Below are 16,332 nucleotides of genomic sequence, written 5' to 3'. Positions count from 1 at the left end.
GACTTGACCTGAACTCACTTTCACATTTACTTCAGGAAGAAAGCAGGCTCTGATCACCAACCAAAGGCCACATACTCCAGTCTAGACCAGGGCTCTAGACCTGAGCCAATCACTGAAATCCCCTGGAAGCTGTGGAACCTTCTAACAACAGTCCCACCCCCTAAGATCTTGCTGTGATCTGTACGGGGTTGCAAGTGGCCCAGGGGTGGTAATGTGCATCCAGAGCCAGAGAAATGCCCTGGACCCTGGGCATCAGTAGCCTCGTCTCAGTGGAACAGCCCTGGACCCTGGGCATCGGTGACCTCGTCCCCCTGGACCGGCCCTGGACCCTGGGCATCAGTAGCCTCGTCCCAGTGGACCGGCCCTGGACCCTGGGCATCGGTGACCTCGTCCCCCTGGACCGGCCCTGGACCCTGGGCATCGGTGACCTCGTCCCCCTGGAACGGCCCTGGGGATTGTCTTGATCTTGTAGCTATTCACAGGATTTAAGTCCCTTAGGCTCCCTCTGTCCCACTGTGCAAGTCACTGTTTCATATAATTTGCATACATTCAGGCTGTGTTTCTATCCAAGGTTAATCTTTTTTAATTAGCAAAGCTGCTCTATTGTAGGAGACAAGCCGTGACCCTTAAGTGGTAGCTGGCAGAACTGAAACAAGGACATGATTTCCCCTGGAGAGCTTTCAGCAAAGCCATTCTAGCAGCAGCAGAAGAAACAGCACAGGACACGGGAGACGGTGGCCGGTGAGTGCCTGCGGTCTACTCCAGGGCCCCTCTGGAAGAAGGGATTCCCTCGACACGGAGTCGACTGGTCAACCGCAGCTGTCCTCTGGTGTCCGGACTTCGGGATGGAGAGACGGGGAGGCCAGGACAGTCTGCACAGTGGACAGCTCAGGCTTTGCGGTGCACTGGCAACCCCAGCCGTCCGGGTAAAGCAGCCCCAGGGCACGCTGCTCAGTGACGGGGCCGAACCTAGGTGTCAGCCATTCCTGCTCCCCTGCCCATCCCTTCCCAGCACCATTCCTCACCTGCATCTGGTCCACGACGAGCCGCACCCACGTAGCTGCTAGTAATAATCAAAAGAGACCCTGCAAAGGACCTGGGCTTATAAGCCCAGTACAGGTAAACAACACACACTCAAAATGGCTAAAAGCCAAAGAAAATATTGAGCCCGTGCATCTCCATGAAAGTCAAAGGTAAGAAAAAGATGTGTCCTTTGTAGGAAACACCCGAGGGTGAGATGCAATACTACAAAGGCTGCCAACTAGTCAGGAGCAAGAAAACAACCAACAAATAAGGGCTCAGCAGATGTGGCCCCGGGAGCCCTGCCGACAGGCAACTGGAGGTGGACCCAGCGCCAGCCGCCCAGCTCGGGAGCTAGGATTGGAGACCTGGCGGCGGGCACCGAGTCCGCTTAAATATAGAAGCGCAGGCAGCGCGCGTGTATGGAAACTCCAGATAGGGAGCAGGATGCAAACGCTCCAGCATGACAATTTAGAGATAATTATATAATTAGCAAGAATTTGGAGATGCAGAGAGAGCAAGAAAAAGGAAACCGGTATAATTATGCTGCTTTCCTCGCCTCTCCCAGCATGAGGACAACAGATAAAGCTTCAAAGTTATAATTCAGCATATACTGATTTAAGTATATTATATCAGGTTTCAAAGATAATTGTGGAAGGACTAAAAGCATTGCCAATTATCAGAAACCCCATAACGTTGCCAAGACTGGGCTGGCACGGGGGTCCGACGCTGTCGGTGGAACATCAGTTCGGCCATCTCTCTGGGGGGGAAATGTTTTCAATAAATATGCCACTCCTTGGAATTCGTCCAACAGATTTGCTTACACAGTCTTTGGCAGGGGGGAGTCCTTGTGGCGGGCAGACACCCTGTGTGCACATTCGAGGAGGCCTCCCCCAGGCCAATAGCTGGGCGTGTTTCGGTCCCTGTAACACACTCTTGATAACTATTCATCACAGGGAAGTCACTTGCCCACATCCACCATTTTCCAGCTATGTGGCCCTGAAAAGTCATTGACTTTATCTTCATTGGTTTTTTCCTTTGGTAAACTGAGGATCAACACTAGCTTCTGTTCAAGGCTGTTGCAGTCACCCAGAAATACAGCATCATGGTGCAGCTCATTATTACTCTCATGGGTTGGGTAGACTGGGAATTCAGACAAAGTGAAGAGGGGTGGTTTGCCTCTGCTCCACCAGGCCTGGGACCTCCACTGAAGGGACCCTGAGTCTGGGGCCCGGGGTCCCCTGAAGCCCCACTCCCCCATGTGTCTGGTGATGGCTGTCAGCTGTTGGCTGGGGTCTCAGAGCTTTCCCCCCACCGTCTCCCCGTGTTGGCCGGCTGGGGCCCCACACAGCATGGCGGCTGGGTGCGGAGGGCAAGTATCTGGGAGAGACAGGAAGCCGACCCAGGCCCTACTGTCACACAGTGTCACGTGCACCGCCTTCTGTTGGTAAGGCAGGGACAAAGTCCGCCCAGGCTAAAGAGTTTGCTGGTGCTGCCAAAACAAAGTGCCCCAGACTGCAGCTTGGACAACAGACATTCACCGCCTCACAGCCTGGAGTCCGAAGTCCAGGAACAAGGTGTGAGCAGGGCTAGCTGCTTCTGAGCCTTCTGTGGGCACGTAGACGGCTGTCTGCACCCTGTGTTCTCACATGGTCTTTCCTCCACCTGTACCTCTGTGCCAATTTCCTTTCCTCGTAAGGACACCGGTCGCCTTGGATTAAGGCTCCCCATAACAACCTCATTTAAATTTAATTACTTATTTGAAGACCCCGTCTCCAAACACAGTCACATTCTGAGGTCCTGGGAGTTAGGGCTTCAATAGTCCACCCCAGAAGAGAGTCTAGATCACACCTCTCGAGGGGAAACTGGTGTCACACTCCAAGGAGAGCTGGTGAGTGGGTTATCCCCTCAGGTGTGACTCCCTGTGGAAGATAGAATCTGCCGCCGTGACTTACAGTGCCATCGTGATACAATCCAAATGGTAGATGAAGGTGATTAATAATGACCCCTGGTGTAATTTACAGGGTGGCAGCTTACTGGCCTCAAGGAATAGGCCCTCGGCTTGAAGGGCCCATACATGGGCACGCCATCTCCCATGGGATGACCTTAGCACCTGCTGTGTGGAAAGGTGCACGCGACCGAGACTGTGAACACGAATAGAAGGGTCCCACCTCCCCTGACCTGGGGCTCAGATCGGAGCTTTGGAAAAGCACTTTTGAAGATGAACTCTTGGATGGAATAGCTAGGGCTGCCAGCAAGCCCCCCCCCACTCCCCCTAGGCAGCGCGTTCCTGCTACCTCCCAGCCTCCAGCACCTGCATCTCTAGCAGGGGCGGGACGCTTGGCCAGACTCTTCAGTGCCCAGGACGCCTGCAGGTCATGCCCCCCCGACCCCCAGGAGCCTCCCACCAGGGGCCCAGAGCAGCTTACACTCCCTGGGGACTTCCTTCCATGTCCCACCCTGGCACCTGGGGTCCTGACTGGGATTAGGCTGAGTTACCCCAGCAACAACTATAACAACGGGCTTTCTTTCTGCCTTTCCTGACCCATCTCATTTCCCTGTCTCCCCCTTGGCCCCCACCCCAGCTCTGGGACTAACCCTCCTAATATGCTTCAAGCATGGGAATGTTATCCAAGGGTGGCTTCTCGGGGAGCCCAGACTAAATCAGATATAGAAACATAGCCAGGAACAAGCACTTTGAGGTACACATCCAGTGGTTCATGTTGCGAATGGCAGGCTCCCGGCTGTCAGCTGGGCTCCTCTACGTGAGCTCCCGCCGTATCACAAGAAACCATGAAGGGGCCTCCACACATCCCCTCCTGCTATCTCCAGGGGCTCTAGAGAACAGCTGTAGGATTTCAGAAGCTGCCCCATTTAAGGCACCAGCTTAATAAAATAGCAGCAGGCCTCCCCCAGAGAGTTTATCTTCCCAACAAAGCCAGTACAAATGTTTGGTTAGAATGGGAAGCAAGTGGCATGAAATTTGCATATGAAAAGCCATTGCCAGGCATGGTGGTATTTCTGGGATGACAGGGTAATCATGGCCTTGGGTGATTAGTCAGCAGGGAAGAGGTGGGAAGGGGTGACTGGGCAGGTCCAGAAGGGTTGCTCCTTGACCTCTGCTGTCCCACGGCTGGCCCCAAGCCCTGCCGGCTCCCTGGGACCATCTTCCAGCCCATCCTGGCACCAGTCCCCTCCGTGGCATGCTAGAGAATCCAGGCTGCACAAGCCCCAGAGAGAGGGGGGGGCCCTAGCCCAGGCACCCTTGTTTCCCAAGCCTTACTCACACCTGGCTCTCCTGGGGCCCAGAAGAGGAGGATCTCCTTCCCTGGAGTGAGGGAGGGGCAGCACCAGGGCCCACCACGCCTGGCTGGAACCCGTCTCCATCATGAGCGGGGCTCTGTCCTTGGCCTTTCCAAAGTTCAAGGCCCATTTGCCTCCCTGTGATCACATGAGCCCACGGAAGCCCCCCACCCCGCACCCCTTCCCAACTGCGACTCTTCAGTCTTTACCTTTGGAGTCCATAAGGGGGAGGCTCAGCAGTCCCTGGGCACTGCTGGTGGGGCTGGGTGTGCCTGGTGCTGTGGCTGCCCCTGGGAGCTGGGACCGACCTCTGACCCAAACCTTGCAGATTCCTGCAGCTCCAACTCGGCCCTGGGGGCAGGATCCAGACCCGTGCAGGCTGGGGGTGCAGCCACAGGCACCCAGACCCCACAACACGGTCCCCAGCCCGAATCCTTGGAAACCAAACAACGAAGAGAGGAATGTGCCCCATTCTGGAAGGCATGTGTGATTCTAAAGTGGCAGGGAAATCAAAAAGAAATAAAAGGCATCCAAATTGGCAAAGAAGAAGTCAAACTTTCACTCTTCATAGATGACATGATACTCTACATAGAAAACCCAAAAGACTCCATCAAAAAATTGCTAGAACTGATACAGGAATTGGAAGAACAAATATTATTAAAGTGTCTATACTACCCAAAGCAATCTACACATTCAGTGCAATCCCTTTCAAAAATACCAGCAAAGTCACAGGATATAAAATCAATGCACAGAAGTCAGTTGCATTTCTATACACCAACAATGAAGCAGAAGAAAGAGAAATCAAGGAATCCCATTTACAATTGCACCAAAAACCAGAGGATACCTAGAACTAAACCTAACCAAAGAGGTGAAGGATCTGTACTCTGAAAATTATAGAACAGTCATGAAAGAAATTGAGGAAGACACAAAGAAATGGAAAAACATTCCATGCTCATGGATCGGAAGAACAAATATTATTAAAGTGTCTATACTACCCAAAGCAATCTACACATTCAGTGCAATCCCTTTCAAAAATACCATCGAGCATTTTTCACAGAGCTAAAACAAACAATCTTAAAATTTGTATGGAACGAGAAAAGACCCCGAATAGCTAAAGTAATGTTAAAAAAGAAAATGAAAGCTGGAGGCATCACAGTTCCGGATTTTAAGCTCTATTACAAAGCTGTCATCATCAAGACAATATGGTACTGGCACAAAAACAGACACATAGATCAATGGAGCAGAATAGAGAACCCAGAAACGAACCCTCAACTCTATGGTCAACTAATCTTTGACAAAGCAGGAAAGAATGTCCAATGGAAAAAAGACAGTCTCTTCAACAAATGGTGTTGGGAAAATTGGACAGCCACATGCAGAAGAATGAAACTGGACCATTTCCTTACACCACACACAAAAATAGACTCAAAATGGATGAAAGACCTAAATGTGAAACAGGAGTCCATCAAAATCCTAGAGGAGAAAGCAGCCAGCAACCTCTTTGACCTCAGCCACAGTGACTTCTTTCTAGACACATCTCCAAAGGCAAGGGAAACAAAAGCAAAAAATGAACTATTGGAACTTCATCAGAATAAAAAGCCTTTGCACAGCAAAGGAAACAGTTGACAAAACTAAAAGGCAACCTACACATTGGGAGAAGATATTTGCAAATGATATATCAGATAAAGGGCTAGTATCCAAAATCTATAAAGAACTTATCAGACTCAACACCCAAAGAACAAATACTCCAATCAAGAAATGGGCAGACGACATGAACAGACATTTCTCCAAAGAAGACATACAAATGGCCAACAGACACATGAAAAAATGCTCAACATCACTTGGCATCAAGGAAATACAAATCAAAACCACAATGAAATACCACCCACATTGGTCAGGATGGCTTAAATTAACAACTCAGGAAACAGTAAGTGTTGGCAAGGTCGCAGAGAAAGGGGAACCCTCTTACACTGTTGGTGGGAATGCAAGCTGGTGCAGCCACTCTGGAAAACAGTATGGAGGTTCCTCAAAAAGTTAAAAATAGAGCTACCCTATGACCCAGCAAGTACACTACTAGGTATGTATCCAAAGAATACAGTGTTTATAGCAGCGATGTCCACAATAGCCAAACTATGGAAAGAACCCAGTTGTCCGTCTACAGATGAATGGATAAAGAAGAGGTGGTATATATATACAGTGGAATATTACTCAGTGGTCAGAAAGAATGCCATTTGCAATGATGTGGATGGAACTAGAGGGTATTATGCTAAGTGAAATAAGTCAGTCAGAGAAAGACAAATACCATATGATTTCTCTCGTATGTGGACTTTAAGAAACAAAACAGATGAGCATAGGGGAAGGGAAGGAAAAATAAAATAAGACGAAAACAGAGGGAGACTAACCATAGAGGACTCTTTTTTTTTTTTTTAAGATTTTTATTTATTTTTTGACAGAGAGAGAGAGAGAGAGAGACAGCGAGAGAGGGAACACAAGCAGGGGGAGTGGGAGAGGGAGAAGCAGGCTTCCCTGCTGACCAAGGAGCCCGATGTGGGGCTCCATCCCAGGACCCTGGGATCATGACCTGAGCCAAAGGCAGACGCTAAACGGCTGAGCCACCCAGGCGCCCAAGGAGACTCTTAACTTAGGAAACAAACTGAGGGTTGCCGGAAAGGAGGTAGGTGGGGGGTGGGGTAACTGGGTGATGGGTGTTAAGGAGGGCACATGATGTAATGAGCACTGGGTGTTATATGCAGCTGATGAATCACTAAATTCCACCCCTGAAACTAACAACAATAATAAAAAATTTTTAAAGGTTCCATTTTGACAAAAAAATAAATAAATAAAAATAAAGTGTCAGAGGAAAGAAACGAGGCCACCGAGGCAGGTTGAGGAAGCCCAGGCAATTGAGCATTGTGCTTGCTCTAAGTAGATGAAGAATTTTGAAACACTGAGCCAGGTCGGGCTTTGCAGGCTGAAGTGTTTGACAGAATGCTTTTAAAAGTGATTAAAATGACGTTGCAGAATTCGCCTGGAGGAGGGAGAAATAGCCTCTGTTAGGTTCTGGACTCGGGAATTAAAATGCATTTATTTACGCAGCTCAACCTGAGAGCTGCACCTTCTCTTAAGGAACCTGTAAATTTCTGCCACAGTCAGCCACAAACATGGATGATTAAACATTTCATCAGAGGCCTGATACTCTATTGCAAGTTCATTGCAGCTACAGGAAGAGAGATCTGTAACAGATCTTTAAATAGCAAACCTGCGGCTAAATTTCACTTCATCCATCAAAAGCCGCTGCTATACGATGACCTAATTTTAGCTGCTTATCAATTCCCCAGTGCTTGTTGGTTGATATAACTTTGATCCTCTGATGTTAGATGACTTTTGTGCTGAATATAGCTAGAATTTAATATGAATCATTTGGCCGGCTGCCCAGCTGAGCTCAAGTGTATGGGGGGAGGGGGGGAAGCGGGGGAGAGACAGAGAGAGAGGATGCAAGCCAGTGAGGTGGACGATACTGCTCCGAGCTTCCTCAATCCTGGGACAATCAACTTCACCTCTCGTGTGTTTCAAGCCCAGTGTCCTGGGACTCTCATCTTATTTCCCCTCCTAATCAATGGGACTCTTCCCGTGGCAGGCCCACATGGGAGGCAAGGGGACCCTGCTCCTGCCAAGATCTAATGAGAGTGTCAATAATTGCAAGACATTTTAAATGAATGTTTTCATTCATTTAAATGAAATCATTGCCTTTTCAAAGAGCTTTTATTTCTGCTGAGGAGAGCAGCTGAGCAGCTCCATGGAGCAGAGGACATGCTTCATAACCCTCTCCTCCTTTTCCATTTTCTGGATTAGTAGATAATGCCTTTTCACCTTTTTTACTGTCTGCGATCTCTTGCTGTCATCCTAGCTCTTTAGGATCCTCTGCGTCCCACATGTCATTCCTGGGTGTGCTGGGAGCCTCAGCACACGTATTTACTTGCCCTAGTTGGTGTCATTTCTTGCCGCAAGACAGAGTCCCGAGGCTTGTGATCTCCATTTTCTGAATGCTGTGGGTGAAGCTGAGAGGTGGGGGGACCATGGACACTGTCGGGGGTGCCCTCCCCACCCCCGCCATGGGCCTGGCCCCAGGGCTGCGTGCGCAGTCCACCCCCTTACCCGCACGGGGAGGGTCTCTCTCATTTCTATTCACTTCTTCACCCAGGGTTAAACCACCGCTTGCTCATAGTCCCCTCCACCCTCTGGATTCTGGGCAGTTCCCAGCTATACCCTAGCACAGCAGTCCTACAGGCCAGCCCTGCTGCTGTCTGAAACCCACACATCCCTCCATCCTGTGCGCCTCCCCTGGAACCAGAGAGGAATTGGTGGAGGAAGTCCTGGTGTGCAGGCACCACGCTGCCTCAAACCCCCTTAGCAGAGTGCCCAGGCCAATACAGAAGAGATCCCCTCCACCCTCTGGATTCTGGGCAGTTCCCAGCTATACCCTAGCACAGCAGTCCTACAGGCCAGCCCTGCTGCTGTCTGAAACCCACACGTCCCTCCATCCTGTGCGCCTCCCCTGGAACCAGAGAGGAATTGGTGGAGGAAGTCCTGGTGTGCAGGCACCACGCTGCCTCAAACCCCCTTAGCAGAGTGCCCAGGCCAATACAGAAGAGATCCCCTCCACCCTCTGGATTCTGGGCAGTTCCCAGCTATACCCTAGCACAGCAGTCCTACAGGCCAGCCCTGCTGCTGTCTGAAACCCACACATCCCTCCATCCTGTGCGCCTCCCCTGGAACCAGAGAGGAATTGGTGGAGGAAGTCCTGGTGTGCAGGCACCACGCTGCCTCAAACCCCCTTAGCAGAGTGCCCAGGCCAATACAGAAGAGATCCATCTAGAATCCAATAGTAGAAACAATTTCAGGCTTTGAAGACAAAGTTTCCTTAAGTTTTGAGGGTGAAATTAAAAACCTTTCTGAGACTTAAAAACTGTGTTTGTGATTATTAAGTAGCCAATTATTTGGTGAATCTCTGGCTTTCATAATCATTTAAAAATTTTTTTCTCCTGTTACTTAGTGTGTATTAAGAGTCAGTAACCTCTGGAATAAACGCTCCCGAGTGTAATTACTGGGCTGTATGTTAACTGCACGTTCAGGTTTAGAAAGAACTGCCAAACTGTTTTCTAGGCTGGCTGGAGCATTCTGTGTTCCTCCTTCCCAGCCGTGCAGGAGGCGTCCACTCCCTCTGTGCCCCTGAGCATTCGGTGTTGTCACTGTTTTCTATTTTAGCCACTCTGACAGGTGTGTGGTGATCATGGCTTAATGTTTCCCTGGTGGATAATGTGGAGCATCTTTCCATGGGTGTATTTTGCTATCTGTACCTCCTCTTTGGTGAGATGTGTTATGTATTTTTCCCATTTTCCTTTTTTTTCTTTTTTTTTTGGACCAATTTTCTAATTGGAATTACTTCTTTATTGTTGGGTTTTAAGAGTTCCTCACATACTAGATACACGTTCCTTGTCAGATGCATGTATGGTTTGCAATTAGTTTTTCTTAGTTGCTAGCTTGTGTCTTTATCCTCCTCGCATTAGAAAATTAATAAAGTTTCTAATTTTGATGAAGCCCCCTTTATCGACTTTGTCCTTATGTGGGTGATGCCTTTGGTGTCATGTCTAGGAGCTCTTTGACTAGCAGGAGATCCTGAAGATGTTCTAGTTTTCCTAAGTTTTGTAGTTTTCTTTTTTTTATAGTTGAGTCCATGATCCATCTTGAGTTAATATTTGTGGGTGAGGTGTAAGGTAATGTGTCCTGTTCACTATGAGAATATGAACCATTTCTAACATTTTTATGCATAAAATCTAATTCCTCATAGCCACAGCCACACATGGTCCCTATGGCCACGAGCACACACCGTCGCTTGCCTTATGTTATCTGCACTCCTGAGTGTAGTTCTCCTTCCTTCTTTGATTTCAGACGTCATATCCTTTTTCTTTTTTTAAGATTTTTTTTTTTTTATTTATTAGAGAGGGAGCATGCAAGAGTCGGGGGAGGGGGAGAGGCAGAGAGAGAGGGAGGGAAAGAGAATCTCAAGCAGACTGCATGCTGAGCGCAGAGCCTGACGTGGGGCTCTGAGGTCACGACCTGAGCCAAAACCAAGAGTCAGATGCTCGACCGACCGAGCCACCCAGGTGTCCAGGTCATCTCCTTCTTCTGAATCATGCCAGACCTGTCACTTCCCCAGACTAAAAGGTGGAATGTTAGCTTCGCGGCCAATAGGCTCAGCACCAGCGGCCAGTTGCCACCCCTGGATTTGCATTTCTATTATTGCATGATTTTCTGCTAGTCTATGTTTCGAATAATTTACAACTGATCAGTTCATGTGGATTTATTCCATTCTGATGTGATAACTTTTGTTTGCTTGCTTACCCTTAATTCGTAAAAACCACACCAAACAATTCATCGGGAGCAGAGGATGAAGAATCCTTCATCAGGGGAAAGTGGAAGGAAAAGCCAGTGAAGGGGCGATGACCCAGCCTCATCTCCACTGGGGCTCCTCAGGTGAACTCAGGATCGCCCCACCAGGGACAAGGAAGCTGGGGTGCTTATGCACCAGCCCCCAACCCTCTTTGGCGGAGGGCTGCCCCATGAGCATTCCGGACCGAGGGAGGCAGCCCCAGAGAGTGCCAGAGAGACACGGTGCCCAGAGGCAGCTGTGGCCAGTGTCGGCGCTGGCTCTGGTGAATGGGGAGGGCTACAGGGCATCGTCTCCACGGGCTCACTCATCAGGGAGGGAACAGGACGTGCTGCCTGGTGCAATCCTTTAACTGTTTTTACTCTCAGTAATTACTGCGATGGCAAAGTATCCCGTAAGGTCCCATATCCTGACTTTCTGAAACTTCCCTTGCCAGGCTGCAGTAGAGATCCAGGTAGATTCCAGAGCCTTTGGAGGAACAGACATGTAGGAACCCTTGACCCGTTCTCCAGCGATTACCCCAGACTACCCACCAGTCCTTTGATACAGGCTACAAGGACGGATCATTCCTGTCCTCAGCCATGCTTATGTTTCCCCCAACTGTAGTTGTTGCCGGATCTGCCTGGAATCATGGCACATTCCTGGTTCCCATCCCAGAACGCCGGACTCACTAGATCTAGCAGGGCACCTACAACTTATGCCCCAGGAAATCCTCATGCACAAGGGCATTAGCATGCTGCCCTGTGGGGCATTTATACCTCCCTGGGCTTAATCTCCTCACCCTGCCCCCTGAATCAGGTGGGACCTTCAAAGCATCCCACTGTCTATAGTGCCTGTTAGCATCTCTGGCTATGGTTACAATGAGTTCAGTTCCACTAATAAAATCAGAAGCTAACTGACTACACACCTGCTAAACAGAGAGAAACAGAAAGAGTTAGCCCAAGAAAGAGCTTTGCAGGGACATTCTGAGACAGAGCCGGAGGCACCACGCCTCGGGAGTGCCCGCCTGGCCCCTTCCCTCTCCTGGGAGTGAATTACATCCTCAAAACTTAAAATGTTACTTTTGTGCCACTTCCACAAAGCTCGAGGGCACTTGACCTTTCAAGGGGGCTCTAAGCAGAGGACACTAGTGGTTCTTGGTCCTGTAGCTCCTTGCCAGAAATTTAGAATGCTGTTAAAGTCGTTACAGCATTTCAGTCTGATGAAGAGAAGAAACAGCTAGTGAACCCACAAAGCGACATGTTCAACAACATTTTAAAAACTGCCAAGGAGAAAGAGCCAGAAACTTTGGCCCCGTGTCACCTTGTTGCCCTAAAATAACATGCTCCATTAATAGGAGTTCAGGATTTTTTCCTTATTAAATCAGAAAACACCAACACAATAACCATCTCTCCACTGTTCCCACCCTCGCGCTGCAACCCTGGTCTGTTAATTAACCAGCAAGTTCTTGTGAACAGCCTTGTTGGATTTTTTTCAGCTTTTTTGTCCTCTAGATTTGTTTAGAAATCTGTGGATTGGGGCAATCCATGGGGGCAATATGGCATCTTTGCCTCTGTTGGGTATCTCTCATGTGAAGAGTTGACTGAGCGGAAGAGCCAACTACATCCACAGGCTAGAAACATCTGTGAGCGAGAGGAGAGACTCATTATGAGGAAACATAGAGACCACTGCTGTGTCTTTGGCTCTAGCCAGGTGTCCCATGTGAGCCAGTGATTACTGTATGACCACCGTGTTGTTGCTCAGAAGTTGAACATCTGGACTTTCATCTGGAATTTACCAACATTTGAAGGGCTATTTGGGCCAAGATAAAAACAGAAACCACCCAAGCGCATCTAAGGTTTGGGTGTGTGGTTCGCCTCTTTCTTCAGTTAGATTTGTCTGCTTCTGCTTCTCTTTCTTCCCAGAACTTTGCTTCTACTTAAGTTATGGAATAGTTTTATTTTAGCTCCTTTATTCTCGTGTTACTGAATTTTATTTTATTTATTGTTGAGTTAGGTAATGTATGCATGTCGTACACAATTCAAAGGAAATGAAAAGGTAGATAATTAAGTGTCTTTCCCAGCGCTGCCCTCAGACACCCAGAAACCTTCCCAGAAATATTCTGTGCATACGAGCTGTTTATACATATGTGTCATGCTCTCCCAACCTTCTTGCCATCAGCAGATTCTGACAGTCTTCTCAGTAGAGTTTTAGATTTATAGAATAATTGAGCAGATACTTCATAGAGTTCCACAGACCCAGTTTCTTCTATGACTAACATTTTGCATTCCTGTGGATTCCATTTGCTGTAATTAGTAAGCCAATGTTGATACGCTAGTATTAACTCAAGTCCATCACTTACACTGGGCTCCCTCTGCATTGAACGGACTCACGAGTCATGCCAGCACCGTAGAGGAGGGCTTCATTTGTAGGACCTTGTCTCAGAGCCCCGTCATCCAGCTCAGTGCATCCCTATGGGGAGCATTTAATGAGCAACTTCTGAAGGGACCCCAGAATGATCAGGCTCTGACATGGTGCCAGGCCTTATGGGGCAAGGTCTTCCCAGACATCACTTGTGGTCAGTAGCGAGTGGAGGTGGGCAATGCAGCAACCTCTCTCCAGTCTGGTGGATCTATGCATGAGTCATGCATGACCTCAAGGGCTCTGCAGCGTATTTGAAAATCTGCATTTGCCCAACTAAGAGGGCATTTCTATCAGGGGAACCTAAATCTTCCATAGGATCCGCCCCCTTGTTCTAAAATGCTGGAGAATGTTGGAGCTCTACAAATTTTCCACCTGCTATGCAATGTTCCTACTTTACTCCTCCTGTATGTCTGTATTTCAAACTGCACAGGGTAACCTCTGGTTTTGGCTGGAATTTACTGGAAATAAAAGAAAGTTAATAGCTCCTTTGGTAGGAGTCTCCATTTGCTTCCGGGTCTAGAAATCAAGGTCCAGGACGCTCTGTGGGCACCTGTGCAGAGCAGGGATGCTGTGCCCCATGTTCACCTGTGCTTTGGTTCCTTCCTCCACTTGAGTTTGGAGGTGCGTCTCTGCATGGAAATCATGTCAGGTGCATTCTCCCATGCTTCCACCCTGCACTCACCCCTGCTTCAGCAGGTGGCAGCCAATGGGCCTTGGGGGTTTCTTCCAGCAGAGCCTCTGTGGTTTGACCCACACAGCCAGGTCGCCCTTGCATTTCCTTCTGATCCCCAGGATCACCAGGGATCTGAGACATGATAGTGTCTGTTTTTGGCTCACTGTCTTGACTTTGGAGATGGACTAGCCTTTCCAGGAAAGCCCTTCATGCATGTCAGGTGCCCCAGGGTCAGAGCCAGAACCACTTCTTATGCATCTTTCCTGAAGGATACATGACAGAATCTCACTTTTACAGCCCCCACAGCCTTTATTCCAATGCACACCAGAAAGCTTCCTGGTCAAAACAAGCAACAAGCTGAACTTACGCACATGCATATTGAATCTCCCCTACAGAGTGCAAACCAGTGCGTTTTCATTGGCCATTCTTGCAGGCCAGTGTTTGACTCCCTCCCACTTTTCTGGAGCCTTTTGTGGGACACCACAGAGGAAAAAAGAAGAGGTTGTGATGTGTGTTAATTTTATATGTCAAATTGGGTGGGCCACTGTGCCAAGACATGTGGTCAAACGTTATTCTGAATGTTTCTGTGAGGATGTCTTGGGAGGAGGTTAACATTGAAGTTGGTGGACTTTGAGGAAAGCAGATTGCCCTCTTTAATGTGGCAGGCCTCATCTAAACAGTTGAAGGACTGAATTGAACAAGAGACTGAACTCCTCAAACGAAGAGGGAAGTCCGCAGCAGAGAGCCTCAGGACTTGGACCGCAACATCAGGTCTCCCCTGGGTCTCTGCCTGCTGGCCACCCTGCAGATTTGGGGCTTGGTGGCCTCTGGACTTGCATGAGCCTCTCTTTATCAAAAACCTCCCTCCCCATGTGCACACACCCTATTGGTTCTGCTTCTCTGGAGAACCCCAACTAGTTGAGGGGTAGACAAGGGGCAAGCGAGAGATGTAGTGTATGCCCCTTTGCAGCTGAGGGCCCTGCAACACACGATTGCTTCCCACTGCTGCAGGGTCTTTTAGGAAAGGAAAGTGCAGACAGAACTGCACGAGTAACATTTATTTTCCGATATATAAAGGACTTCGACTTTACCTCTTGTCTTACTTTTGCCACATGACTGATTTACTAGGTCTTGCTAAAATTGAAGATAGAGCCAAGCATTTGATGCTTCGTGACTAAAGCTAAAATAAAAAAATGAAAAGCAGGGATGGCAAATGCAGTGTGGGATCCTGGAACAAAAAAGAACACTAGTAGAAAAACTGGAGAGCCCAGAGTAAAGTTTGGAGTTTAGTTAGTAGTTCCACTGCCCCATCTGTATTGACGGGTGCACGGCAGTTACATGGCACATTACCAATGGGGGAAGCCAGGGGAGGGGTGCATCGCCTTTGCGACTCTTCTGTAAATATGAAGCCACTCCAAAACTAAACATTTATTAAAAAACAAAACTAGGAGATGAATAAGGGTCCGTGGCAGATGGTGGTCAAAGCTTAACAGGAACGACATTATTGCAGATGATACTGTCTTTCAGTTTATAAGAAAGTATTAGCATGAAATGGCTAACTTGTGTGTTCGTAGATCTTGAAGAATCCTTAGTAGAAATGAAATGTTATTATTACTAAAATGGTACAGAATCATCACCTTTCTGTGGTTGGCAGCCACCGCATTCTTGGCTTGGGGCAGATTTTCAAGTCTGGATGGGCATCTGGAAATGGCATATATAACCCATCATTTCCTGCAGTGACCACCAAGCTGGTTCAAGAGACCCATCGCCCGCATGTTTTCTCAGAATGCCTTAGGCGAGCCCTGAGACCCCCTGAGTGTCTCCCTTCCCCATCTGAGAACCGCCATTCTAAACTGATGAGATGAAATGCTTTCGGAATGGAACAAATATGTAACAGGTGCATTTGGTCCACGTGCAACTTCCCTGCAACTTACCATCCACCAGCGCCTTTTGCTCATCTGCTTCCTTCACAGGTCCATGCACCAGGCTCTTCTCTCTACTACCCTGACTCATGTCTTCATTAAGTTAATTGCGTTTAGGAGAGTCACCAGGTTCAAAAGCACTTTCCTCTCCTGTGTCCCCATCCCTGAGTCTCCTTCCCTGGAGCCATCCCTTTTCAGTTATTTCTAGTATTTCAGTTGGTATTTACCTCTGTTGAAAATTCAGAAATAACAGAAGTAAAACCAGCGAATCACCACAGTAGCAATTAGTAAAAGTTTATTGTGCACACACCAAAAAGGCAGTTTGCAAATCAGGAGCACTCACACCAGAGCATGGAAGGAGGCTCAGGGGTAGATGGTCATAAAGCAGCCCATATGGGGAGAAGTCGGTGACTGTATTCTTCCCAGGGACTGGTCATAATGCTAGAATGTTCTCAAGTTATATGGAACTGGTCAGTGATTACCTCATACCAACCTTGGGAAGCAGTTCAGGTTTTGCTTGTGATGTTCAGAGGCACAATTGAGGGATGACCCAGGTCCAGTCAGTC

General features: G+C 48.5%; 1 protein-coding gene across 6 annotated transcripts in view; it reads left to right on the top strand.

The window, feature by feature from the left end:
• AUH (AU RNA binding methylglutaconyl-CoA hydratase) overlaps positions 1-16,332 on the top strand; it is a 269,714-nt gene that overhangs the window by 241,475 nt on the left and 11,907 nt on the right. The window contains exon 12 of one of the 6 annotated variants that reach the window (XM_088019056.1): positions 610-1,830. The exons of the other annotated variants lie outside the window; for them this stretch is intronic. Within the exon in view, the coding sequence (XP_087875182.1) occupies positions 610-637 (28 nt within the window). The 3' untranslated portion in view covers positions 638-1,830. Of the gene's footprint in view, positions 1-609; positions 1,831-16,332 lie in introns of those variants that run through there. 6 annotated transcript variants of the gene reach the window in all.

Source organism: Eumetopias jubatus, unplaced genomic scaffold, assembly GCF_037043125.1.
Source record: "Eumetopias jubatus isolate StellerSeaLion01/CBP00866 unplaced genomic scaffold, mEumJub1_p1.0 scaffold_15, whole genome shotgun sequence".
Classification (NCBI taxonomy): domain Eukaryota; kingdom Metazoa; phylum Chordata; class Mammalia; order Carnivora; family Otariidae; genus Eumetopias; species Eumetopias jubatus.
The sequence above is the reverse complement of the archived record's forward strand: the minus strand, read 5'-3'. Positions and strand labels throughout refer to the sequence as shown.